Here is a 27747-nt window from a genome sequence, read left to right as displayed (position 1 = left end):
AGCCCCCTCCCCCGCATGGGAGGAGAAGAAATCCCCACATGGGGCCCACTTCCGCCTCCTGTGGGAAGGCCAGGAGCTGTGTGGTCCTTTGGGATTTTCCGGGAAGTGGAGCAACAGCCCCTTCTTCCCTGCTTTGTCTGCCCCATCATCTAGGGGCCCAGAGGAAAGGGTCTGGGAGGGCAGAGGGAGGCGCTGGAGGCCGGGCATTGGCTCTCTGCTCCCGGTTCCTGTGGGAGTGGTGACTGATGACCAACCTGGCTGGCAGGAAGGCCATGTGACTTCTGGGAAGGGAAGCCACAACTGGGAGCTTTTCCCCACCATGTTATTACTTTATCTTTCTTTTTGTATTTTTGAAGATTGAGTTGTGATCTCATTTTATACAACCAAACACATGACCACTTCCTTAGTATTCCTTAAAAATTATGCTATTTTAATATTTTTCAAGAACCACTGTATGCCCACTGGTTAGAAAAGAAAATGCTGTATGATTCCATTTAAGAAACATTTGTGTTTGGAAGGCTATTTTTAGGGAGCTCGTCTCTGCTGATCCGAACAGATTGGCCCTTCCTGAACGTGCAGCAAATGCATGGAAGTCAGGAGGGCTGGATCTTGGTTCTGGGTCTGCTCGAATGTCCCTGTGGTCTTGGCCTCTGATTCCTCAGATGTGAAATGAATGGGTTGCAATAGGTGTTCCCTAGGGCCCAGTTCAATTCACAGATCCTCTGGTTCTCCTGCCATCATAGGGCTCTTTTTAGTAGTTTTGGTTTACGGTACTGGTAGAATCTTCTTTGTATTTCCTGGAAATCCTGTGTGTGACTTGAGGTGTGCAAGAAAGTGTTCAAAGCCCAAGGAGGCAGGGACAGCTCAGCAGGAGTGGAGCAGCACACTGAGGTCCGTGGCTGTTTCTAGGAGTGCCTCAAGCAGAAAGTGTGGAGGGCCAGCTCCGGACAGAGCCACAGCACAGACCCACCTTAGAAAGCTCAGGCTCATCTTGTGGACGGAGCTGCCTTTGGAGGCCTTGCTGCTCTGTCTCTGTCAGGCTGCCCAGGGGTTATTGCTGAGCGGAGATCACTGGGGCCGCTCAAGCCTCTCACGAGGCACAGTGACCTTGATTTAAGGGGCGGTATCTCTCCCGGAGGTGGCTTCTTTCCTCAGGTCACTGTCAGTGCTCTGGCCTCAGGCTCCCAGGGCAGCCTTTCTTTAGTGCTTCACATCCCTAAGATTTGGAGAAGCCTCACATCTGGAGTTGGGAACCCACATACTCGTCCTGGTAGGTGTTCTTTGGTGGCTAAAGACCCAGAGACCCTGGCAGCAGGGGCTCCTGTGGCTCTAGGTCCAGGAAAGCTCTGTGTGGGCATTGGCAGAGGAGGCTGCGGAAGGGCACTGGTGCCCCTGAATGCCTGGAAGGCTGCTTGCTTCCTCAGCAGGGTGTGGGCAGTGCTAGCAGATGGCTGTGAGGAAAAGAGGCCATTTCTGGGTCCCAGCATGTGCTAGTTCCTCCTGCACATGGAGGTGAGGAAGGTGAGGCAGCTTGGGAACACACTGAATTTCATTTAACTCAGGTCCGTAAGATAGCCACTGTCGATACACCACCACCATCTGCTGTTAGTTTAGGGCAACTGCGAGGAGCCATTTGCACACCTGCATAATTGCTGGTGGGATTTTACACATCTTGTCATTCAGACGGTATTTGTTGAGAACCTACTACGTACCGTCACGCACAGGGAAACAGTCATGATAAGACAAACATGGTTCTTGTCCATATGAAGTTTATATTCTGGAAATCTAGTCCTTGGGTCTGAAACCTGGCTGCACATTCCAGTCACCTGAGGTACCTTTTCTGACTCCTGACCAGTGTCTCTGGGAGTGAGGTTGTGGACTCTGTGTTTTCAAAAATTCCCCAGCTAATTGAGCTGTCCATGCAGTGGAGTAGTCTGTGGCCCACTGGAACTACCGATCTAGTCCAGCTCCCTCACTATGCAGTTGGAATACTGAGGCCCCGAAAGGGAAGCACCACCTGGCGGGCAGGTTAGAGACACAGGTCCAGAACCCAGGTGTCCTGGCCACCACATCAGCTGCTCTTTTTAGGCACTCGGGCTTTCTGGATTTTATTTCCTTGACTTGTTTTAGAGGATGTTAAAAGGTTATGGTAAAAACCTGTAAATGATGCAGTCCTGGCCCTCAGCTCAGGCTTACCACCATCGTGAGTGATTCAGTGCCCCTCTGCCATCTAAGGAGGAGAGCACGGGGGCAGAAAGAACAGCTTCTGCTTCAAGACAAGCAGGGAGGCCTCAGCAATAATGATCTCAGCACACCTGCTGTGTAGTTTCCGTTTCAACTCTTTTTACTACACACACACACAAACACACACCTATATATATTATATATATAATATTTATTTTTATGTGTCTGAATAGAAATGAGGTTATGTTTGCTTTATATTTGGCGGTTTTCAAGTTGATTTTATAAGGCAGGTAGGTGTCATTATATTTGTTTTATAGACGAGGACCCTGAGTTCCAGGGAGACAGAACAGCACTCCCCCTGTCACCCTGCCGGCGATGGCTGCCCAAGACTGGACTCCAGGCCTCCTGGTTTCTGGTCGCTGCAGCCAGCCTGAGGCTGGGACTCTGTGCTCTGCCTTTCAGGCGTTGGGGTCCTCAGCGGGCAGCTGTATGCCACAGGTGGGCATGATGGGCCCTTGGTGAGGAAGAGTGTCGAGGTTTACGATCCTGGAACAAACACCTGGAAGCAGGTGGCAGACATGAACATGTGCCGGCGCAATGCAGGTAATATGACTGCTCCCTCCTCTCCTTCCGGGGGAGGTTGTGGGTGTTTTTTTCTTCCTGCAAACACTAGCTCTAAAAGAGAGGCAGAGGGGAGAGGCTCCCATGGCCTGGGGCTGAGCTTGTACCCTGAGTAGGGAGTGTCCATTTGCTGGGCAGGGGAGAGCTTGGAACCCACAAAGCTAGCCACGGGGCGCCTCACAGGGTCCCCTCTTAGATGCAGAGGGTTCCTTCCCTCCCAGTGAAGGATGATGACTTTCACTGCACATAGATGGACACAGACCCAGAAGAGCCTCTGGTTGCCATCTGTGCCCCCAGCCCAGTGGCTTTGTTGGGTAGCTAAGCATAGGGCTGTGTGGACAGTGTCAGACAATCATACTTGGTTCTGTCTTTTCTTTGCCAGTGTCTGGCTATGAGAACCTCTCACCTCCCACCAGAAACCAATTTCCCTCCTTTCAAGGGTATCCATGAAAGGATTCGTGATCCATTCTCCGATAGGACCACTTTCCTTATTCCCTTCTTTGTATTTTCTGTCTCTCCTTCCCTTCCCTTCCCTTCCCCTTTTCCTTCCTGTAGGAATGATTTTCCTTAGAGTGTTTAGGTTTTTTATGCCTGGAGCCTGACACCCCTATTAAACCATTTCCTTTTAGAACTTTGCCCTATGTGTTGTGTCCTATGTTGGTATATCTTGCTTTATGCCTTCTTACTCTATCATAGTGTTGGCTTAGCCCAATTTCCCAGGCTGGAAATACAAGCAGGTGACTTTCAGGCAGACTTATTTCCTTTATACTCAAATTACCTGCTTGCTAAACCCATTTGCAGCTGACTTGTTGAAAGCATAAACAAGAAAAAGAGGGGAGTTTATTAATTTGCTCATTGTCTAAGCCTGCTGTGATATAACCTGGCATTTGGCCTTGAGACACACGAGTGAGGAATTACAGAACCTTCAAGCAGCTAATTCAAGAAGTAGGTTTAGATGTAAATGCATGTGTAGACACACATTCACATATAGATATTTCTATTTTTTATAACAAAAATGGAATCATACTGTAATACTGGTTTATAACCTGCCTTTTTAATCTACTTTACAATCTTTTATGAATATCTTATTATAACACTAAACATATTTACATAATATTATTCTAAATGGCTATAACATAATTTAAATAACCAAGCTACTATTGGACTTTTAGGTCATTTCCATCTTTTCTCTAAGTAATGCTTTGGTTATTATAAATAGCCTTTATAGCTAATTAATGCACACATTTAAAATTATTTCTTTAGAATAAAAGGCCAGAAGTGAAACTTTTGAATCAGAGGGAGTATATGTACTTTTGACACCACCCAGGAAGGTGATGCATTTTATACTCACCAGTATTTGAGAGTATGTTCACCAACACTGATAATTACTACTTTTTGCGCATCGTTAATCCCTGAGTCTAATTTTGAAAAAATACACAGTATATTGGACTACAGCCTTTTAAATCTTGATGAGCAGTACTTACATTTTCCTACTCTTGAGTCCCTGCTACATGAGACTGTGCCTCCAAACCAGCTCACTCTGAGATCAGGGTGGGTAGGAAGCCTTTTCCCTGGGAACTGTATGTGGATTCAGAAACCAATTGTGTAAAGGGATCACAGACACAACCATTAGTGCCCCACAGTGTGGATAAAATGGTTTATCAGGAACAGCTAACAAGCAGAGTAGTAGTGTACATGAAATCCCCTGAGTTGTCTCCTTCCACACGTAGCTCAGACTGGGCGTGGGAGGCCTGCATGCACCAGTGGGCAGTGCTGCAGTAGAATGGGGTCTGTACCTACAGTGCTCTGCCTATTCTTAGGGTCAAGGGCAGGGAACACCTGTGGGGCTATGTTGTCGTGAAAGCTCCCTCGTCAGAGACATGACCTTGTTAGGAAGGGGGATCCTCAGATCCCAGTGGCTGTTGTGTGTTCCTCCGTTGAGCAAACTTAAACCCTAGGAGCCAATTGTCTGTTATTCTAGCAGGAAGGGGAGGAAGAGCGCCTCCAGGGCCATCCAGACTTGTCTCTGGTCCATCCCCTTGCTGCTCCTGCTGTCATGCCTTCTCTGGCCTCTGTTTGATTCCCAGGGGTCTGTGCAGTGAATGGGCTCCTGTATGTGGTTGGAGGGGATGATGGATCCTGTAACCTGGCTTCGGTGGAGTACTACAATCCTGTCGCTGACAAGTGGACGCTGCTGCCAAGCAACATGAGCACAGGGCGGAGCTACGCAGGTCAGTGTGCTCCACCCCCATCCTGGGGCCCAGGTGGGGTGGGGCAGGTGGGGGCTAGGTTAGCTTGCTTAACTTGGGGCTGAGTGCCTCCTTCAGGCATGGCAGATGATTGTCACATGTCACCACTCCTTCATTCTGCGCCCACGGCAGATACCCATAATTAGCACTCGTTTCCCCAGCGAAGCTGAATGTAGCCATAGAATTCTTCTTGACACAGTGTTCCAGGGAGCCACGTCCGACTGATCTGAATTGTCATAAGAGGTTTTAGAATTTCATTGCCCTTCCTGATTTGTTTTGTGCCGGGCCCCTAGGTGGAATAAGATACAGTTCTTGCTTTCCAGAAATTAAATTGGAAAGATAAGACCTACCTACAAAAATAGGAAATACAAGATGATGTAAGTGTAAGTTCTAAATGAAATGTACTGCACAGGCTTTAGGACATGACATGTCAGGGAACACTTCCTGGAAGAGGTGGAGCCTGATTAAACTTTGAGGGTGGGTCACAGTCATAGAGGTAGCTGCCCTTTGCCAGCTGCCCACTCCCTGGGCCACAAAGCAGTCTGTTAGGTACAGTGTATACATACACTCTTATCTTTTCAACAACCCTGTGGTTGAATGAGACTCCATTCCATTTTATAGATGATGAAACGGAGGTTTGGAATGTTTAAGTAATCTGCCCAAGACCATGTGGCTAAAAAAATGTCAGGGTCAGAATTGAAACCCAGGTCTGAGTCCCAAGCCCATGCCTTTTGTGCTATTCTAGCTCAGGGTTGGGGGAAAAAGCATTCTAAGCAAGAGGCTGGAGGGAAGAAGGAGGAATGAGGTGGCTATAGAGACTTATTCCTGGTGGGGTGTGTGATGGTTTTGATGAGGTGTGGGGGACAGGATCAGAGTCAGTGGGGCTGAGGTTGAGGGTCTATAGGGAGACAAGCAAACATAGATATCTATGAGGTATTGGTTTGGCCAAAAAGTTTGTTCGTTTTTTCCCATAAGATGGCTCTAGTAGCAGTTAGTTGTCTTTAATATCATTTGAAACAATTTTGTTAGATTGTATTGTGACAGCTGTCATATCAGCGTGTAGTTTTAAAAAAACATCAAAACTGGGGAATTTTTGTGTAGCCATTTTATAATATTAATGGAAGAAAAAAAGCAACATTTTTGGCATGTTATGCTTTATTATTTCAAGAAAGGAAAAAACACAACTGAAACGCAAAAAAAGATGTGTGCAGTGTATGGAGAAGGTGCTGTGACTCATCGAATGTGTCAAAAGTGGTTTGCGAAGTTTTGTGCTGGAGATTTCTCGCTGGACAATGCTCCACGGCCGGATAGACGAGTGGAAGCTGATAGCAATCAAATCGAGACATTAACTGAGAACAAGCAATGTTATACCACGTGGGAGATAGCTGACATACTCAAAATACCCAAATCAAGCGCTGAAAATCATTTGCACCAGCTTGGTTATGTAAATCGCTTTGATGTTTGGGTTCCACATAAATTAAGCGGGGGCGGGGGTGGGGGGGAATCCTTCTTGACCATATTTCCGCGTGCGATTCTCTACTTAAACATAACGAAAACATTCTGTTTTTAAAACGAATAGTGATGGGCGATGAAAAGTGGATACTTACAATAATGTGGAACGGAAGAGATCATGGGGCAAGCGAAATGAATACCACCAACCACACCAAAGGCTGGTCTTCATCCAAAGAAGGTGATGTTGTGTATATGGTGGGATTGGAAGGGAGTCCTCTATTATGAGCTCTTTCTGGAAAACCAAACAATTAAGTCTAACAAGTACTGCTCCCAATTAGACCAACTGAAAGCAGCACTAGATGAAAAGCGTCCGGAATCAGTCAACACAAAATGCATAATCTTCCATCAGGATAACGCAAGACCGCATGTTTCTTTGGTGACCAAGTAAAAACTGTTACAGCTTGGCTGGGAAATTCCGATTCATCCGCTATATTCGCCAGACATTGCACCTTCGGATTTCCATTTATTTAGGTCTTTACAAAATTCTCTTAATGGAAAAAAATTCAATTCCCTGGAAGACTGTAAAAGGCACCTGGAGCAGTTCTTTGCTCAAAAGATACAAGGTTTTGGGAAGGTGGAATTATGCGGTTGCCTGAAAAATGTCAGAAGGTAGTGGAACAAAATGGTGAATACGTTGCTCGATAAAGTTCTTGGTAAAAATGAAAAATGTGTCTTTTATTTATACTTAGAAACTGAAGGAACTCTTTGGCCAACCCAAGAACTCAGCTCCTTGTATTTGGTTCTCCAGAAACTGGAAGAATTAGAGCTAACGTTTATTTATTGAGCATGGACAATGTACCAGGCATCATCCTAAGTATTTATGACCATTACCATGTATAATCTCCGTCATAACTCCAATGGTACTCTTATTCCGTTTTCCATCTTGTTTGGATTTCAGTGCAAAGGAAGATTATGCCATGCAGGCTCAAAGGGGTTTGTATCGCATTCTGTCTGTGCAAGGCTTCAATTAATGAACTTATTTAAATTTTTTTTCTCATTTAGGATTTTTCTCAATTAAATAGAAAAGATTTTAGAGGCATTTTGGTCCTAGAGTGATTCTGTTCTCATGGTTAATTATTAAAAACTAGCACTGTCATTTTCTCTCCAAAGCTGAAGTGGGAAGTACAGGGCATTTTCCTGTATGAGGCAGCGAGGCCAGTGAGGGATCCCACCTTGCCTCCACGTGAGCCTTCATGAGAGGGGAAGGTGCAGGTGTGAGTAGTTAGAATTTTGTGTCAGTGCTGAATATTTCATGTCCATTTCTTTACTGTTTGCCCACCCCATAAGTAGGTGGGAAGGAGATGAGCAGAGGTGCGATTTGTGTTCAAACCCATTGACTGAGTGAATCTCTTTTCTTAGAATCTATGGATATGGCCTAAAATGCAAAGATTTATGGACAAAGTTATTTATTGGAGCAAAAAACTGAGAATTACTTAATGTCTGACATGAGGGAAATAGCTAAATAAGTTGTGGAATATTTATACAGTGGACGTGTTTTTAATATGAGAAGATGTTTGTGACAGACTGGTTGAGAAAAGGATGATGCAAAATGTATGTACCACGTGAGCTCAGTCGAGCAGTCCTGGGTCATGGGGGTTAGAGTAGCTCCTGCTTACAGAAATGGATACTGGAGTCACACCTGAATTTGAGTCCCAGGTCTGCCACTAGCCCTGGAACGCTGGGCAAGGTAGTCAGTCTGACCGAACCTCTGTTTTCTCATTTGTAAAATGAGAATAAAATCATATCAAGTCTCTTAGGGCTGTAGAGAGAATGAAACGTGATAATACGTGGAAAGCACTTAGCACAGTGCCTGCCTGGCAGGTAGAAACCACTCAGTCAATGATTGTGGTTATTATTAGTAAATCCAGGAAATATTCCAAAAGAGCTAACGGTGACTCTCCTTTTGTATGTAAGGATTAAAGTTCTTTTTCTTGGTGTTCTTCTGTATTTTCCAAAATTTCCATAATGAGAATATTTTATTTTTAGAATCAGAAGAGAAAGTTTATATAAGAAGCAATACAGGAGCCTGCTTTTTAAAGACATGCTCCCTTGAGAAAGAGGAGCCTCAGGTGCAGGCAAGATGTTCTCAAGGTCAGGCAGCACACATCTGGGTCTGAGGACTTGGGTTCTCCTCACTTCTAATCTTTTATGTCTGTGGCTTTATCCAGGAATTAACATGAAATGCATGTCTTAGCAGAATGTCACCACTGGGGTGTCCTGGGCTTTCTTTTAGCAACGTTCTCTCAATCTCATTTTCAACCAGAAGATTTGATAGTGGTGGTAATATGTTAAAATAAGGCTCCTAGTTACACCTTAACTATAAGTTAGAATTTGGTTCAGCTGCAGGTACCAGAAAAACTGACAGATACTTGCTTAGATAAGGAAGTATCTTTTTTTGTATGTATGTATTTGTCACAGGCAGAAAGGAGTCCAGGGCTGGCCTGGTGCCTCAGAGTATCATCGAAGAATCAGGTTTCTCTTGTGTTTTCTGTTCTGCCAGCTTTATGAATAGCTGCTGCTGCTGCCCCTTGCACCTTGCGTGAGCTTCTTCCAGGCAGGACGAGGAAGAAAACCAAAGTTGCAGCACTGGCAGACTTGTAGTTACAATCTCGTGGGCCAGGATTGGGTCACATAGCACCTCCAGCTGCAAGGTAGTCTGGGAAGCTGACCTCATAACTTGCTGGTCTCTATAGCAGAGGACAGCAAGTAGAAGGGATGTTGGATGAATCAGCCTATAGTATCTGCTGCATGACTGTAACCCCTTACAAGCAAGATTTTAGGCTCATAAGTTAGCTATTGAGTTCAAACAGTAGCACATACAGACATGTCTAGACTGTTTATCCAAGTATAGAATTTAGCATTGGAGGGGTCTTTCAGTTAGAAAATATTGAATATATGGGAATGGAGCCTGAAGAGGTACATGGACTTGCCTGAAGCCACAATGCAGTTTGACTGGTGGCAGAGCTAGGATGGGAATTCAGTTGTTCTTGCTACCATGAAGTCAGTCTATTGTTCTTTCTACTTCATTTCAGTGTCTTCTAAAAGGAGACATGTATCACTCATCACTTCTCTTAAAGTGATACAGATCTAGAGCTGTGAGGTTTCCAGTGCGGGTGCCGAGTGTCATTACAGTGAGTGCTGGGGTTGGGAAGGGGAGTCACTACGATATGATGTGAGTCGGTGTGACGATGCGGGGTGAGATCACTCCCCTGTGGTGTTGAGGGACTGTGCTCTGTGTTTAACCGTCGTGTGGAGACGTGGCTGTTAGAGCGGGAAGCAGCCGGCTGCTGGCAGCCTGAGTCCACGGACCCTTCAGTGTTTGGGTACAAATCGTGCCCATTTCCCTTGGCTGTGGCTTGGGGTGTTGTGGGTCACGAACTCCTTGTGACTCTGAATAAGTTTGGAGAAGCTAAGATGGTAACTTTCTCCCCCTTTCATCTTAGGTGTTGCTGTGATTCACAAGCCCTTGTGACCCCAACTCCCGCTGCCAGGAGGTGGAGGAAGGGAGGGGTGCTGCCTGTGACTTGGCACAGTGGGACCACGCTGGCTGGGTGCCACTCGCTGCCGGAGTCTGCAGAGGAGCGGGGACCGCCCTCCTCCAACTTGGCAGTGTCGTCAGGGTGGGAAGACAGTGACCCACCTCCTGCTCCCGCAAGGTGTTTCGTCCTCTGCCCTGAGCAGTGGGCTCCTGATAGCTCCGGCTGCACCTTTGAATGTTCTTTTGTGTGTTTCTACAGGGACATCAGAGAACCTGGAACCTGTGTGTGTGTGTCTGTGTGTGTGTGTGTGTGCGCAGAACGTGGTGATTCACTAAATTGGGGGGTGGTGATGGTCTGCTCCATTTCTATACTACTGATCCTTCCGCTATGCTAAAAATCAAATCACAGAAACCTCTCTTACGGATTTGCCCCATGGGGACCTTGAGACTACTAGAGCTGTTGTCTACTGGAAGTGCCGTTGGACATACCGGGAATGTCCAGAAATGACCAGGCCCATGTACTGGCCTAGACTACTCGCATTGTCTGCAGAAGAGTGGGGTGTTCTCGAAGCTGCCCCGTGTCCTCTGTGTGCTAGAACTAGGACCACAGGTTCTCTAGCCCCTCAGCTGGGTGCTCTTCCTTGGGCTCTTCTCCTGGAACTTCTTATCGGAACTGCCCAGTCTCTGGGCTACTGGTCTTTGAGGTCAAGGATTCCAGGTTTGGGAGATTTCGTGTCTCTTCAGCTGGGAAAACTAGCTCTTCAGAGAAGCACTGAGTAACACACTGGAGGAAAAAAATACATGAAAAACAAAAACACAAGAAAACAAAGTGGTAAGGCTTCAGTCCTTGTCCATAGTGGTCCCAGAGAGGATCCTAGTTCTGGGTTTTCCTGGGATAGGACAGTCCCTGTTTATACTTATTATCCAGGTTTAATTTTTCAGAGCATCCCGTTTTACTCTCAAAAGTGTTCTGGTTTGGAGGCTAAGTAAAAGATCACCATACCTCCAAACCCAAAGATAGGTTTGTCCCTGCACTGGATGGGGTCACATGTGATTTACATGGACGTGGATGAATTCAAAGGGGTGTATACTTGGCACCCTGGGCCTGGCCCTCGGCAGTCGGTCCAGTCTGTCTCACATCCTTGTCTTCCTTTCCTTGTGCTCTTCCCCCATTCCAGGCCTGTACCCTCTCGCCAATCCTCAGAACTTCCCCCTCCTAGCTTCCCCCGCGAGGGAGGACATGGTGGTGGGCCCTGAATGTGTGATCTCTCTCAGGAGTACTTGCATTTTGAGAGAGGAGCTTGAAGAAAGCTTTGCTAATTCACAGGTAAAAATGATTAATGACAGACCTTCAGGCATCCGGAGGAGGGTATTTGAGGGCTCAGGGAGTCATTTGCATTAAAAAAAAAAAAAAAAAGAACCGTAAAGCTGTACTGTTCCTGAACTAGCAAGTTGCTTATATTGGAATTTCCAGCATAAGGAAGGGAAGTCTTGTGTCTGGAGAAGAGTCTCACAACTTGGGGGCTGGAATTGACCCTTCCTGATGTCAAGGTCCACCTTTAGGGAGCCAAGGGGCTTTATGAACTCTGGTGGTGGACTTCTCATACAACTGGGCAACTTCCAAGCAGGTTTCATAGGAGACTGTCATTCTCCCCACTTCACCCTGAAGTTATAAACCCAGGACTTTCCCCAGTGAGTTGGACACTTTGTGTATTTACTGTATATTTATTGTGCGTGAACCACTCAACTCCCCCGAGGGGGAAACATCTTCTGATGTTGAGCAGATGTTATTTCAGTGAGACATTTGGAGAATACCAAGGTACCCAGAATTTTTAGTAACCTTGGGCAGAGGCTGAAATATCCAGCTTTGGTGGACCTGGAAGAACAGCTCCAAAGGGATCAAGACATGCTGTTAGCTGGTTTGTTCTGCTCTTACCTGGCATGGAGGTGACTGTGGTCTCAAAGCTCTGCCTGCCTCTGGATCGGAAGCTGATGGAATGCGCTTTCTGTTCCAAATGTTCTTCCTCCCTCTCCGAGGAAGGTTTGGGACTTTGTTTCAGGGTGTGTGTGGGGGGGGGTGGGGTGGGGGATGAGGTTGGGGTCTGATGTGTGCCATCACACAGCTCCTGATTTCAGACGAAAGGTGAAGTTCCCCCCCAACACCTGGAAGCTAAACTTCCAGGCTTATCATGCTTATGTGGGGGGAGGCTATTGTTTGTGTGTCATCTTCCCAGAAAGGATCCCCTCCCTGAGAGCTAGCCAGCTGTGTTTCCTGCTTTTGGATTTTTGCTATTGACCCCACCTCACGTCCCCTTTCCCAGGAAGCACTGCCCCTGCTGGTAGTGCTGCTGAGGCCATGTTCGTTTTATCCTCATGTGTCCTTTCTCACGGGGACTAGAACACTGGTACGTCATCACCAAATAGCCAATCTCCTCTAGCTGCCCACAGATGCCATCCAAAACCTGCTGTCCCTTTATCACCAGGTACAATTCTGTCTCCACAGTGGGCACAACAGACTTATTTTCACGTCTGTGCTGGTCATGTGGTAGGTGAACCCCCCTGCATCCCCTCTTCTGGTGGCCACACCTGCTTGTGAATGCAGCTTTGCCTGTGGGATATCTGAAGTCTGATCACAGCGATGAAATGGAATTGCAGCCCAAGGTTAGAAGCAGCTTAGACACCACTTGGATTCTGATTTGGACAACAGAGAAGTCAGACTCTGAATTCCAAAGTTCTTTCTCATAAGTACCCAATGGCATCTCTCCATCTAATAAGTTGCAGTATTATGCAAATGAAAGTGACCTCATTTTCTGCTATGCAATAAGAATACTTAATTCTATTTCATGACAGACCAGTTGCAATATCCCCTAAGATGCTTTTTGAGCTGTCTTACTTTGATATCTGTTGTATAATGTTTGTATATTCCTGAGCCAGATCCTTTCAAAGATTGCCTTTTTATAAAACTGAAGCTACAGCTTTCAGGCTAAAATTTTAATGTAGATATTTTTATAAAGTAATTTTTCACGATATTTGAATTGCTTTTTATTGTCCATGATAATGAAATGTTATGTTCTATGCATCATTCACTCTCAAACATCGTTCATGCCTGTAGCTATCTTCCCTTTGTTTCTCACCCTCCCCAAACTTCAGTAGCTCCAGGTTGACTTGGAAGCTTCTTTCTTACACCACATTCAAGGGAGATTGCTGAAAAAACACAATCACTGGTGTTTACTGAATTGTTTAGGGACTAACATTAAGCCTGACTCAGCCCTTCCACATCTATGTTGCCGATCTGCTTTTCTTGGAGTCTGTTTTTGGCAGGGTGAGGCAGGGGGGACTCTGGTTGGCCCATCTCCTGGCATCTCTCACGGCCTGGCACGGAGCCTGGTATGCTGTGGCATGGAGAAGCCCAGGGAAAGGCCTGCCCTTCAGCGCATAGTCCCGGGAGTTTTCCTAGATCGAGCTGACTAGTCTTCGTTCTTTTCTGTCTCCTTATTCTTCGGAGCTTCAGGCTTAAGGCTTTTGCTGCTGGATGATGTCCCTTCTGGAAGCATCTTGTCGATGAACTTTAAAAGAGGGCTCATTCCTCATGCTCCCCACTAAGAATGTGATCAGCATGTGCTTTGCAGATGTTCATGCTACACTTACAGCTTACTTGTTTCTTGAGCTGTGTCTACACTTCAGGTTCTGTTTTGTGTATTTATCTGCCAATTAGTCTCATTTTAAAAAATCTTTATTTTTATTATTATTGGGACAGGTGCCATTTGAATTGCCTCCACGCTTGCTCCCCATTTGCACCTTGACAGATCAAATTGGGAAGTTGAGCAAATTCATAATCCAGTTAGCTGGAGGTTCTCTGTTTGCCTGGAGAAGCGAGGAGGTTGGAATGTGTTTTTTTTTTTTTTTTAAGTGTTTGCACTATTTAGAGTCCTAAGCCCCTCATATTCAGCTGTGCTGTTTATCTACTGACCAAGCAGGAGAGCCGGCAGCACTTCTGACGTTTGGGAGTGCCTGAGGCCTCTTCTGTAGTGGATAATCACAACCTCAGAGCCCCTGTGCAGCCTCCATCGTGGGGCTCAGTGACTTGTAGCTACAGCATCTGCCAAGGCAGTAATGCATGGGTCAGTGGCATTTGGAGCAACAAAGTGCTCTGGTGCGGTGTTCTTGCCTTTGGTTATGAGATTTCAAATTATTTTCCCCCCTTTTTAGTGGCAATAAGGACCCTTGTTGAATTTCTTGTTTAATTCGTATGTGATGTGTAAAATACTTTCTTTGAAAGAAGATTCAAGACACTGAATTTGTGTGTCTGTGTGGGTGCCATGTCCATGTGGTTGTCCGTAGGCAGGCAGACTTGATCCCTGACACCCTGTACACCACACTGCGTAGGTCGGGTCCTTGATCTGGTGGTCTCTGCTTGGACGGTAGGGAGCACAGAGTTTGTAAAAGAAGACTTGTCACATGCTCCATCAGTTACAGTGCTAGCTGAAGAAACAGTTCCTCACATGTATTCTTTTAACAGGAATTGTGTTCTAGGTTCCCATACTTTATGTTCCTTTAACTTTAATAAAAGCTGAACTGTGAGAACCTTTCTCAGTATTTCATTTCTGTAGTCCAGTCTCTTTACTCGGTCTCAGACATGAAAAGGGCAGACTTAACTCCTGCATGTCTTCAGATTCAAAAGATTTTCTCTTCAGGATCTGCTGGACAGAGTCTGGGTTCCTTTGGTCTCTATTATCTGACACAGTGCCAGACTCACAAAGATCTTCAGTGAGGCCCAGAGAGGCCAGTCTCTCCAGTGGGTGTTCGGTTGTGTGGACAACTGCCTGGTGATCACCGTGAGGTGGGTGAGATGGTACCAGCATGGGAGGAGGAGGTAGAGATTTGGCTGTAAATAAACATTGATTTTTAAATGTTTGTTACAATACCTAGAGATTTTTATAGATATGTTGTTATGTTTGAACCATTAAAAATGCAAATATTAATTACATTTATTAAATATATACAACTATTAAATATGCTGACTGCTAAAATATCAACACATATGAAATAATAATAGCTAACATTTATTGAGTGTTTACTATGTGCCAACACTCTTCTAAGTGCTTTACTTATATCAATACATTTAATCCTTATCATGGTCTTCTGAGTTACTATTATTATCTTTGTTTTACAGATGAAGATACGAGATGCACAGGGGTTAAGCAACTTGCCTATGGTAGCAGTGCTGCAGGATATTGGTTGCACTCCAGAGTCTGTGTCCTTAGCCTCCTCACTCCAGCAGTGAGGCGGTGATGACGGGAGCAGGGCATGCTGAGAAGCACCAAGGAGAGGGAGGCCCTAAGGGTTGCTGGGAAGTGCAAACTTGGCTCAAGAAGAATACTGAAGCCCAAGTTTTCAGGCCAGTTGGACCAACGATGTCCCAATCTTACACTATTGGCAAATAATCACATTTGTTACCGTGGTGATAGTAGCAGTAACCACTATTCATTGCATCCGTACTGGGACAGAGGAGGCCCAGAGAGGTGAATCCGTTTGTCTGAGGGTGTGTTATAAGTGAGCAGCGGAGCAGACCCAGATGGAAACTCCTAGCTCTTTTGGCTCACGACTGAGTTTGAGAATCAGCCTGAGAAGAGGGCTTAGGACGCGCTTGTTTCCATCATCACACTGGCTAGCGTTTATTGTGCATTTACCATGCGCCAGACCCTGTGCTTTAATGCCCACAACACCTCATAGAGGCAGATGGTGCCCAATTCGCAGGATCGCAAGGCCTAATTAACTGGCTCAACGTCATACATAACCTTGAGAAACGATGCAGTCCCCATCCTTCTGCCGAGGCTGATTGTTGAACTGTGGCACGCAGGATCCCAGAGGGGCTGTACCTTGTGGGCACATTCTAGAGTGAGGAGGTTGCCAGTGTCTGGCCCTCCAGGGCAGGCAGTGAGGCAGAGCCCAGCGCCAGGTCGGCGACCTGCTCCGCCGCCACCCTGCCGTGGGCCCACCCACTTGGGCCCTTGTCACCCCCGCTGAGAGGGCCCCGGGGAGGGACAGATGAGCAAAGGAGTGCTTGTCTGAGCACACACACCTTTCCCTCCCCTTGACCCTTTGGCCTGGTTTCTCCTTACCTTAACCAGAAGTTCAGAGTGAAATCATATTTGGTGGTTTTTCTATCAACTTATCCTTCTACAGTTTACAAATAGGGTCTTTCGACCCTACCTAGCTAGTCTATTTTGATATGAAATCTGTTGCTCTGCCTGCCTCGTGAGGTTTTCTATGAGCAGTCTGCGTCCCCCACTGGTCATTCCTTTCTGCCCAGGTGGCTTTCCCTGTAATGCTCTATATCAGGGCCCAGGGGGTGGGGCACCTGGCTGGGACCCTCGACATCGTCCACTCCAGCGCCTGTGTTTGCAGAATTGGGGACTGGGGCTTGGAGCTGCAGACAGGCCAGGGCACCTGCGGCAGAGCCGGGTCCCCCAGGAGGCCAGCGGAGGCTCCAGGGCCCGTGTCTGCCTGCCTGAACCTGAGGTTGTGCTGGGGCTGAGGAAAGGGAGTGACCGCAAGCTTGAGAGCCACCACCCTTTCTGGGGTGGACAGAGGAGAGGTGGTCCTGTTGCGGTGGGCCTGGTCTTTCTGAGACTCCTGTCCTGTGGTCACTCCAGCTTCGAGGGCTGCTCCAAACTCCCAGGTGGATGGAGGGCCCAACTCCTCCTCAGGTGTCTGAGTCCTCCCCCGGCCTCAGGTGGGAGGAGGCCTTGTTCACAGCTGTGTGGCCTGCAGGGAACCCCTCCCCCTTTCTGGAGCTCTGTTCCTCATCTGTAAACAGGGCTCTTGTATCCGTGGGAGCATTTACTCTACTTGCAGGGTCTTGTTCTTGCCCCCACCTGACCGGGGAGGAAATGAGGTTCAGGAGGCCCAGTGACAGTGGGGAGCTAGGTTCCGAACCCACATCTTCCGTGGAAGTAGTTTTGGACGACTATGCCCCACATGTTTTTAAGCTCTTAGGCCACTGGGCCCTGCCAGTAATCACGCATGATCAAGATGGTTTGATGAGTCCTCTAACTGTGAGTTTTGTAAGGACTGGAAAAGTTGGCTTTAGACATCTTTCCTTCCCTTTGTTTTCCTTCCCTTCCTATTCTCAGTTCCCAGCTGCCTCTGAGAGACCCTCCCTCCATCTTGCCAGTGTTGGGAATCTTTTATTCTCCCTTCACAGTATGTTCAACAAACAGTTATTCATTCAACAGAAATACATTCGGCATCTATGCTGCACATTGTGGTGGGTACTTGAAATGCAACTGCCAACGAGGTAGATGGTCCCTGTGGACCTGGAGGTTGGAGTTCCATGAGGGACACAGTTGGAAAACAGCAGGCACTGTATGATGTGCTAGTGGGGGGTGGGTGTGGGGAGGATAGAGAAACACACGCACCCAGAGAGAGAGGGACAAGCTCACAGAGACCTGGGGAAAGGGTGTGAGATGCACACAAAGCAAGAGAGACGGAGACCAAGAGAGAGAGACTGAGACACGCAGAGACAGAATCAGAGGGAGACAGAAACACAATGAGCAAGACACACACACACACACACACACACACACACACACACACACACGCACCCGTAGCAGACAGGGTGCCACTCATATAGAAATACATAGGCAGAGACCTAGAGCAAGCCAGACAGAGCCAGTGTTATTTCTTCAAGTGGCAGGAGACAGGTCAGCCTAGAGCTTCAGATCAGAAGCTTCCGAGTCCGGAGATGCGGGTTCAAATGTAACCTCAGTCAGGCGGTCTTATGGTTTTGAGCCAGTCTCTTTGCCTCTCAGCAACAGTGCCCTCAATTTTGTGAACTTATGCAGAAGACTGCATGAGAAGACCCTAAAACGTAGAAGGCAGCCACTCAAGGCCCCGGGGAGGCTGGACCCAGCAGAACAACCTCTGGAATGAGAACCTAATCTCTGCAGTGACAGCACAGAGAACATCCTGATTGCATGCGGTCACCACAGCAGGCATATGAGCAGAGGGAAGACAGACATGAGAAAGGAGGCAAGCTCTCTGCCCAGGGTCTTGTCTGGGCTGGGGATTCACCCAGGGCTTAATTTCTGAAGGAGGTCACTAAGGGAAGCAATGCACTTGGGGCCTGCTTTCACCCGGCAGCCACGTGGCTTCTTTCTATTTGACACAACTGTGTTTCAATCCCTTTTGTTTTCTCCTTTCCTCTGGGTGGTGATGGGGGCTTGTTTCATGAGTTTACTTCCTGTTCCAGGAGTAGAGCATCTCCCTGGATTTGATCCCATCGACTGCAGAGAATGTGGGATTTAGTAGGCACTTGTATAACTCTTTATTGCTAAGGAATTTCAAACGTGGTCTCATTTGATTCTCAGAAAAGCTCAGTGAGGTAGCCAAGGCAGGTATTATTTTGTGCAGCGTGTCTACCTATTATATACGATGGTCACTTTCTCAATGCAGTGGGTGGGGCATTTGAAACACTACATGGTGCCTGCACATAGTGGGTGGTTTATTAGTGGTAGCAATTATCACTCTCATTGTTCCCTTCATACAGATGGGGAAACTGAGGCTAGAAACAGGTGAAGCAACTCACTCAAATTCCTAGTCAGTAAGAGCTTGGACTTTATCACCAAGATTGTGTTTGGCTCCGTGTGACAGCAAAATGACAATAGTGGCTTTAACCAAAGAGTGGGTTTTTTACCCAGATAACCACAAGTCTACAGGTAGGCATTCCAGAGCTGGCACAGGCAGTTCCATGGTGTCATTGGGATCCTAGGTCCTTCTGTCTTTCTGCTCTTCCATCCTTAGCATGTTGCAAGGTGGAGACTTCACAGCTGTTTTCACATCCGCAAAAGGCATGAAAAAGAAGGGAGGGGGAGGCAGAAGGAGCACTACCTGTAATAGGAGAGTAAAACCTTTCCAGAAACTCCTAACAGAATTCCTTGCGGTGCCACCAGCTGCAAGAGAGTCAGAGGAGGTGAATGCTTTTAACTGAGCACATTGCTGCTCCAAACAAACTCAGAGTTCTGCCTGGGAGAAAGAAGGGGAGAAAGGACGTCGGGTGGGCAATTAGCAATGTTGGCCCCAGTCAAGGCTCCTATTAGCCTCCTGACTCCAAGTGCCATGTGGCTCCCTCTCCAGGGGTCAGCCTTCTTGGATCCAAAGTACACGTCATTTTGGTCCATAGTCTAGCATCTGTCCCTGCAGTTAGTTTGGCTGGATACTGACCATATGCAGGGCCCCTTGCAGTGAGGGATAATGATGCTCCCTGTGTTGGCATCTGCTGAGGAGGTACAGAGTTGGGGCTCTGGGACAGGGCTGGGTGGGGAAGTCTTCCTCTCCAGCCTCACTCAGCCATCTTCCTTGCTGTGTTGGCATCAAGAGCGGATGTCCCTCTTGCAGGATGAATGAGACATTATCTAAACAATGGAGACCTTTAGGAGCCTGTCACTGAGGCTTTAGGGACAGCTCCTTTAACCGTCGTGGATGCTTTCCTGAAGCTCTGATTGAGGAGGCCTGTCAGCTGCAAGATCTGTGACGTTTATCGCAAGAATGACCCACGTGTGCAGCACCATAAGTCTTTCTGAGCCGCAAACTGGGAGGTGGAGGTGGGTGAGATTTGGTGTTGGCTTTTTGGAGGCATTTCCCCAACTCCCTTGTCATCCTGTACTCCAGGACATCCTCACATCTAATGGTGGCCCATCGAGTGGTGGCTGAGCTGTGCTAAGTTAAAGGAGGTCAAGAAAATGATGTGCACGGTCTGGCTGCCAAGGGGCTGTCCTGGGGCTGTTCTTGCCAAGTGAGGCTGCTGCTTCAGCCCTGGCCATGGAGCGGGAGGGGTCCTATCTGAGCTGGAGAGGCCTGGGCCTTCCCTGAACCTGTGAGGAGGTTGTGTGGCAGCATGGAGAGGGCCATGGAAGAACTGGATGATCTAGTCGCAAAGTAGAGTTTGACAATGTAGCATAGTGGTTAAGAGCTAAGGCTCTGAGCTGGACAGTGTGGGTTTAAACCCATGCCCACCAATTGCTAGCAGGGGGACCCTGGTAATAAAACCAGGCCCAGCCGCAGGCCCTCTGAGGTCAAGGACAGACAGGCATTGCACCCCAGTCTGGAGGGAGCCTGCACTCTTGGGAGTTAATGGTCCCCTTGAGGGCCTTCCTCTGGTTCTGGGCCTCATCTTCACCTTCAAGCTGCAGCCTGGACCTGGGAGGAGGGGATCTGGCGGGGAAAGGCTGAGGCTACAGAGAGCATTCCAAATGTATTTCTCAGGCACAGATCTGTCATTTTAATGTACCCCAGCCTCTTATTGAATGATTAACTAAAGAATGGTCTGTCCTGGTGCCTATGACTTCTGCAGTGCCCTGATAAGGCAACCCATAAAACCCTCTCCAGGCAGCCAGAGGAGGTTTTATGCATGTCTCAGAAAGGGTGGTTTGATTTCTAGCAGCTTCTAGTAGAATTTTTTTGTGTGGACTTGTGAAAATGCTAGGCACCGGGATCCTGTGAATGCAGGAGGGTTTGCCCGGGGTGGATTCAGGAGGCCCGGGTAGAGACGGTGGGATGAGCAAGAGAACTGGGGTCTGCTGTGGTGCTGACTACACAATACAGGGATGCCCAGTGGGCTGCAGACTCTGGAGTGGCTTCGCTGCAGCCCCCCCACTGTTGGCCTGGGGGCTCCTGTGCCCTCTGAACCCTGTGCAGGAGCGTCCCTGTCCCTTCGTGAGACAGTCCCTAGTTACTCACTGCATTCTCTGGGCTGCTTCTGTACTTTGTGTGTATTCAATACGTATTTATTCATTCAATGCATGTCTACTGAGCTCTTCTTGGATGTTAGGCTCTACACCAGGGGGTAAATGAGAGGGTCCCTGCCCTTGTGGGGTTCATGTTGGTCATGCAGACAAAGTAATAAAGAAGGCATTAGAATCAGTGTGGTACGCATAAGGGTGGGGTGAGTAAAGGGGCCTGTGGATGTACACAGAAGGGTCAGGGAAATCGTCCTGGTGGAAGTGATGGGCAGCTAAGGTTCTACTTTGAATGGATGATGGATGATAGCCAGGTGAAAGGATAGATGGAGGTGTGGGGGAGGGAGGAAGAAGGAATAGCAAGTGTAGAGGCCCAGAGGCTACAGAGGTGGCCTTTCTGAGAAAGCATAAGTAGTTCAGCATGGCTGGATCACAGCGCGTAAGGGGAACACACAAGAATGGGGCTGGAGAGGTGGGTAGGAGCCATGTCCCAAAGGACTTGAAACCATGGGGAGGAGGTAATTCTCTTTCTTGAGGTCAGTGGGAAAACATTGGAAGTATTATCCCCAAAACATACTCCTAGATGCTGAGATATTCATGCAGAATGTTTTTGGCGAGTGCTCTTAGCTATAACCTCCGTGAAGGAGAGAGGGAAGCAGGAAGAGGTAGAGGGAGAGTTGAACTATAATGCAGTTGCAGCAGAGGCCTCAGTCCATCGCCTGGGGAACTCTGGAGCTGGGATAGCCTTTCAGTACTGTCCTGAGTTGACACAAGGGGACTACTTTTTGAATCTTTGCAAAAATCAGTCATTGAAAAAAAAAAAGAAGGCAAATTGGACTTCATCAAAATTTAAAACTTTTATCCTTCAAATGATACCATCAAGAAAGTGAAGAGACAACCCACAGAATGGGAGAACATATTTGCAAATTATATATCAGATAAGGATTTAGCATCCAGAATATATAAAGAATTCTTACAACTCAACAATGGAAAGATAAACCAATTAAAAAATGGGCAAAGAATTTGAATAGACAGTTCTTCAAAAAGATATACAAATGGCCAATAAGCACATGAAAGGATGTTCAACATCATTAGCCATCAGGAAAATGCAAATCAAAACTTCCCTGGTGGCGCAGTGGTTGAGAGTCCGCCTGCCGATGCAGGGGACACAGGTTCGTGCCCCGGTCCGGGAAGATCCCGCATGCCGCGGAGCGGCTGGGCCCGTGAACCATGGCCGCTGAGCTTGCGCTTCCGGAGCCTGTGCTCCGCAATGGGAGAGGCCACAACAGTGAGAGGCCCACGTACCGCAAACAAAAACAAAAACAAAAACAAAAACACAGTGAGACACCACTTCACACTCACTAGCGTGACTATTATAAAAAAGACAATAACAAGTATTGGCCAGGATGTGGAGAAATTGGAATACTCATACATTGCTGGTGGGAAAGTAAAATAGTGTAGCCTCTTTGCAAAATAGTCTGGCAGTTCCTCAGAAAGTTAAACATATGACCCAGCAATTCCACTACCTGGTATACATCCAAGAGAACTGAAAACATATGTCTACACAAAAACTTGTACACAAATGTTCATAGCAGCTTTATTCCTAATAGTCAAAAAGTGGAACGCTAAATGTCCATTAGCTGATGAATGGATAAACATAGAAAGGAATGAAGCAGTGAATGAAGTTACAACATGTGTGAACCTTGAAAACATTATGCTAAGTGAAAGAAGCCAGACATAAAAGACCATATATTGTATGGTTTCATTTGTATGAAATGTCCAAAATAGGCAATTCCATAGAGACAAAAACTAGATTGGTGGTTGCACGAGGCAGCAGGAGAGGGGAACAGGGAGTGACTGCTAATGGGCATGAAGTTATCTGGAGTATTTTTGAGGAGATGGAGTGTTCTGGAATTAGATAGTGATGATGGTTATACAATTTTGTGAATATATTAAATGCTACTGAACTAAACTTTAAAAGGGCAAGTTTTTAGAGAGTGTGAATTATAACTCATTGAAAAAGGTCATTTTATATGTATACTCTCACCTCCCACCCCTGCAGGTCATATAACCTTGGGTGAGGCAGCTCTCCTGGGCAGACAGCGATTTCTGGTGAGGGGCTCGGCTGTGAGCCATTAGCACATGACACTATAGGAGGCTGGGGGAACGCGTGCCTCCAGGGAGCTGGGTTATGCACCAGTATGTCCACCGTAGGAGGCTTTAAGAGTGGAAGTGGCACAGAGTTTTGCTTTCGTGGGTGACCTTCATGACAACCATGAGAGGTGGGCATCATTTTCCCCCCTTTTCAGTTGAGTGAACTGAAACTCAAAGAGGTTAAACCACTTGCACAGGGTCTCCATAACTAGTGGAAATTTGCACAGGATTGTGACGTCACATCTATCTGAGTCTGAAGGCCATGTTCTTTGCTATGATTCCATGCTATTTTGCACTCACTCATTCACAGCTTTGTTTCTCCTGAAAAATTAATTGGTTTGAAGGCAGGGACCAGGTCTGAATGTGTCCTTAGCACCCAGTACAGGGCATAAATAAGGTGCTAAAAAATGTTTGTCAAACTGAAGTAAGCAGTTCCCTTTCCAACTACTTAAAGATGCCATGCCACAGCTGATGTTCAGGGAGAGCAGTTTTCTCCAAGTTACAGGAAAAAAGGAATGGCATGAACAGAATTTCCTCATTGTTAATCCTTTTCCTTGGGTGCAAATTTTTGCTCATACTTTGACAAAATCAAAGTACTAAAATCTAGTATCGGAAGGCATGTTATTTATCAAAAATTATAGGCTTATCTTCATCAGTATTTCAGTTTCCTATCAGATGCTCCCACACCTAAACACATTCCCTTGAAGACATGGGGAGAGTTATGGATTTCAATAAACTGAAGTCAGGGCTGACGAAGATGCAATTTGACTGCTGTTTTCCCCTAGGCTTCCCCAGGAAGCTGCTTCCTGGAGGCTGACGGAGGATCAAGGACATTATCCTTGACATGTACGCCACATACGCCCGCTGTCAGGCCTGCTGCTGCTGAGGCCCCAAGTTGCTGCCTTTTGGATACATCCTGGCTAGTGGTGGGTAGGTATCAGTAGGTGCAGCTCGGTTGCCTTTGGTAGATTCTTCTCCCTACGGGGGAGATTGGGAGGAGGTGTGCAGGCATGGAGAGATTAGCTGGGAGACAGTATGAGTGCTTGGAGAGACTAGGTGACTGTGGGGTGGTTTTCCAGAACCCACACACATCTCACTCTGCTTACTTTACTCTGAAGTTTTATCCTTCAAGCTCAGAGGATCTTGATGCTGTTAAAGTGATAACGCCCCTGCCTGTCAAAGTTAACATCTCAACAGTTGTTCCTCTCTGAGTGTGAATACCTAAGCACATTTTGAAAGGTGAGGGAAGCAGAGGGCACTGGGGACCTGAGTGGAGGCCAAGCAGGCAGGGAGGGGAAACTGGGGCCAGAAGAGCATAGCAGTGAAGAGTGGGGCTCCAGGGATATGCTGTCTAGGTTATATTCCTGGCCCTACTGCTTATAGGCTGCGTGACCTTGGGAACTATCTCTCTGAGTTTGTTACTTCATCTTTGAAGTGGGAGCAATAATAGTCCTGAACTCAGAGGACTAAATGAGATAATACATATATGTATTATCTCATTTAGTGGAAAGACAGTCATATGAACAGAGAAAATGCAGTCTTGGTTTCTCTAACAGTGCTCTGATTTTCCTCACAAGTCACCCACTTTCTGGCTAGCGGGAGGGAAAAACCCTTCAATTTTTAGTCCAATCTGGTAAATTTAGTCTTACTCAAAAATTTTAACAGTCCCTTTTTAGGTAGTTCTTAGCCTCTTACATTTGTCTGGTCCCCTTTTCTTTTACCCAGAATGGCATCTAAGAATGTGAGGGGTTGGATTCTCGTGCCAGTGGAGAATTGGTCCTTGTCTAGTCAGGGTTCAGTTGTAGAGAGAGCGACAGGTAGCAGGATATTTAATGGCTTATGGAATTGTTGGGAGAGGTAAAGAAAGAGGCTCGAGGCTGCTGTGGCTCTCAGAGCTGTGCTGCACAGCTAGGCTGCCAGAGCCCAGCTGCCTCTGCCCCAGGTGGGGAACTGCAGAATCAGAGACGGCTGTCGCAGCTCCTGGCTGGATGCCTCCCACCTCGGCCACATCCACACCAGGAACATGGGTGCCCACCTCTCTCCCCATTCCCTTAGATCCCAATCCCTGTTTTGCTTTAGTGCATCTCATTAGCAGAACCTAAATCATATCTAGAAACATTAGTTGTAAAGTGAGTCTGTAGTTTATTTTTAAAATTTTTTATTGAAGTACAGTTGATTTACAATTTTGTGTTAATTTCTGCTGTACAGCAAAGTGATTCAGTTACACACACACACACGCATACACACATTCTTTTTTATATTCTTTTCCATTATGATTTATCACATGATATTGAATATAGTCCCCTGTGTGGGAAATGTCGTTTTTTTGCTTTCCAGCCTCTGCAATGTAGGAGGGGACAAGAAGGCCTATTGAGCTTTCAGTCCTCATGATCTGCCACATTCCTTCCATCTGCTACTCAATATCCATACATACCCTTCTTCCCACCTGTCTAAACAACCACAGCAATAACAACTTGCTCTTTTCTAACTTAACGCAACTATCCTCTGCAAAAATTGCAATGTCCTTACCCTGTTTCCCCAAAGGGAAAGCAAATTTCATCAGTCACTGCCTCTCTAAGTGATATTATTCCTTTTCTAGTTCAGTGATAATTCTGCCTTGATAGCATATAATCTGAAGCCTAAATATCCACTTAGCAACCACAATCTATACCAGCGCCTTTATAAAGTAGAAAAAAGGAGAGAAAAGGGATAATTGGGGCGTGTGTGCTTCTATGTATGTATATATGTATGTGTGTACTGTGTGTTATGTAACATGCATATATACATTTGTGTCAGTTTCTGCTGCATAACAAACACTTCAAAACTAAGTGGCTTAGAATAACTGCTATTTATAATTTCTCACTATTCTATGGATTGGTCAGCCTGTTCTTCTGGTCTGATGCAGACTGTCTGGTCTCTGCTGGGATTGCTCCTGTGCCTGGGGTCAGTGACAGGTCAGCCAGTGGCTCGAGGATCTAGGATGGCTGCACTCAAATATCTGGTGGTTGGCAGGTTGTTGGGATGGGGCTACTTCAGGCTTGTTCACATGGTGATCTCTTCAGGCACAGAAAGAGGTCCAAGCCCCAAGTGGCAAATTCTTCTCTCACATTTGCTGATGTCTCATGGCCAACCCTGACTCAGAGAATGGAAAAAGTAGACTCCACCTTTTCCTGGGCCATTGCTGGGTAAATGGCTTTTGCTATTTACCACAGTATATCTGTACACCAAGGCCAACCACATGCAGACCATAAAACAAGTCTCAGTACATTTAAAGTACTGAAATCAGACTACAATCCTGCAGCCTGTAGAACAAAAACCACATTCACGGACAGATAGACAAGATGAAAAGGCAGAGGGCTATGTAGCCGATGAAGGAACAAGATAAAACACCAGAAAAACAACTAAATGAAGTGGAGGTAGGCAACCTTCCAGAAAAAGAATTCAGAATAATGATAGTGAAGATGATCTAGGATCTCAGAAAAAAAATGGAGGCAAAGATCGAGAAGATGCAAGAAATGTTTAACAAAGACCTAGAAGAATTAAAGAACAAACAAACAGAGATGAACAATACAATAACTGAAATGAAAACTACACTGGAAGGAATCAATAGCAGAATAACTGAAGCAGAAGAACAATGAGTGACCTGGAAGACAGAATGGTGGAATTCACTGCTGTGGAACAGAATAAAGAAAAAAAAAATGAAAAGAAATGAAGACAGCCTAAGAGACCTCTGGGACAATATTAAACACAACAACATTCACATTATAGGGGTCCCAGAAGGAGAAGAGAGAGAGAAAGGACCTGAGAAAATATTTGAAGAGATTATAGTCAAAAACTTCCCTAACATGGGAAAGGAAATAGCCACCTAAGTCCAGGAAGCACAGAGAGTCCCATACAGGATAAACCCAAGGAGAAACACGCCAAGAAACATAGTAATCAAACTGGCAAAAATTAGAGACAAAGAAAAATTATTGAAAGCAAGGGAAAAAAGACATATAACATACAAGGGAACTCCCATAAGGTTAACAGCTGATTTCTCAGCAGAAACTACAAGCCAGAGGAAGTGGCATGATATACTTAAAGTGATGAAAGGGAAGAACCTATAACCAAGATTACTCTACCCGACAAGGATCTCATTCAGATTAGATGGAGAAATCAAAAGCTTTACAGACAAGCAAAAGCTAAGCAAATTCAGCACCACCAAACCAGCTCTACAACAAATGCTAAAGGAACTTCTCTAAGTGGGAAATACAAGAGAAGAAAAAGGCCTACAAAAACAAACCCAAAACAATTAAGAAAATGGTCATAGGAACATGCATATCGATAATTACCTTAAACGTGAATGGATTAAATGCTCCAACCAAAAGACACAGGCTTGCTGAATGGATACAAAAACAAGACCCATATATATGCTGTCTACAAGAGACCCACTTCAGACCTAGGGACACATTCAGACTGAAAGTGAGGGGATGGAAAAAGATATTCCTTGCAAACGGAAATCAAAAGAAAGCTGCAGTAGCAATACTCATATCAGATAAAATAGACTTAAAAAAAAGAATGGTACAAGAGACAAGGAAGGACACTACATAATGATCAAGGGATCAATCTGAGAAGATATAACAATTATACATATATATGCACCCAACATAGGAGCACCTCAATGCATAAGGCAACTGCTAACAGCGCTAAAAGAGGAAATCGACAGTAACACAATAATAGTGAGAGACTTTAACACCTCACTTAACACCAATGGACAGATCATCCAAAAAGAAAATAAATAAGGAAACAGAAGCTTTAAATGACACAATAG

General features: G+C 46.2%; 1 protein-coding gene across 7 annotated transcripts in view; it reads left to right on the top strand.

Annotated features, from left to right (window-relative positions):
• Window positions 1–12102, top strand: part of KLHL3 (kelch like family member 3) — a 110585-nt gene extending 98483 nt beyond the window's left edge. For 6 of the 7 annotated variants that reach the window (XM_079916665.1, XM_079916664.1, XM_079916660.1 and 3 more), the window contains 2 exons: window positions 2647–2787; window positions 4893–5456. In XM_079916665.1, the coding sequence (XP_079772791.1) occupies window positions 2647–2787; window positions 4893–5119 (368 nt within the window). In that variant the 3' untranslated portion in view covers window positions 5120–5456. Of the gene's footprint in view, window positions 1–2646; window positions 2788–4892; window positions 5457–10009 lie in introns of those variants that run through there. The other variant, XM_079916661.1, reaches the window with a different exon arrangement.
• Window positions 12103–27747: the final 15645 nt, after the last annotated feature.

The sequence above is a fragment of the Stenella coeruleoalba genome (assembly GCF_951394435.1).
Source record: "Stenella coeruleoalba genome assembly, chromosome: 3".
NCBI lineage: Eukaryota > Metazoa > Chordata > Mammalia > Artiodactyla > Delphinidae > Stenella > Stenella coeruleoalba.
This window is presented reverse-complemented; position numbering and strand designations above follow the sequence as displayed.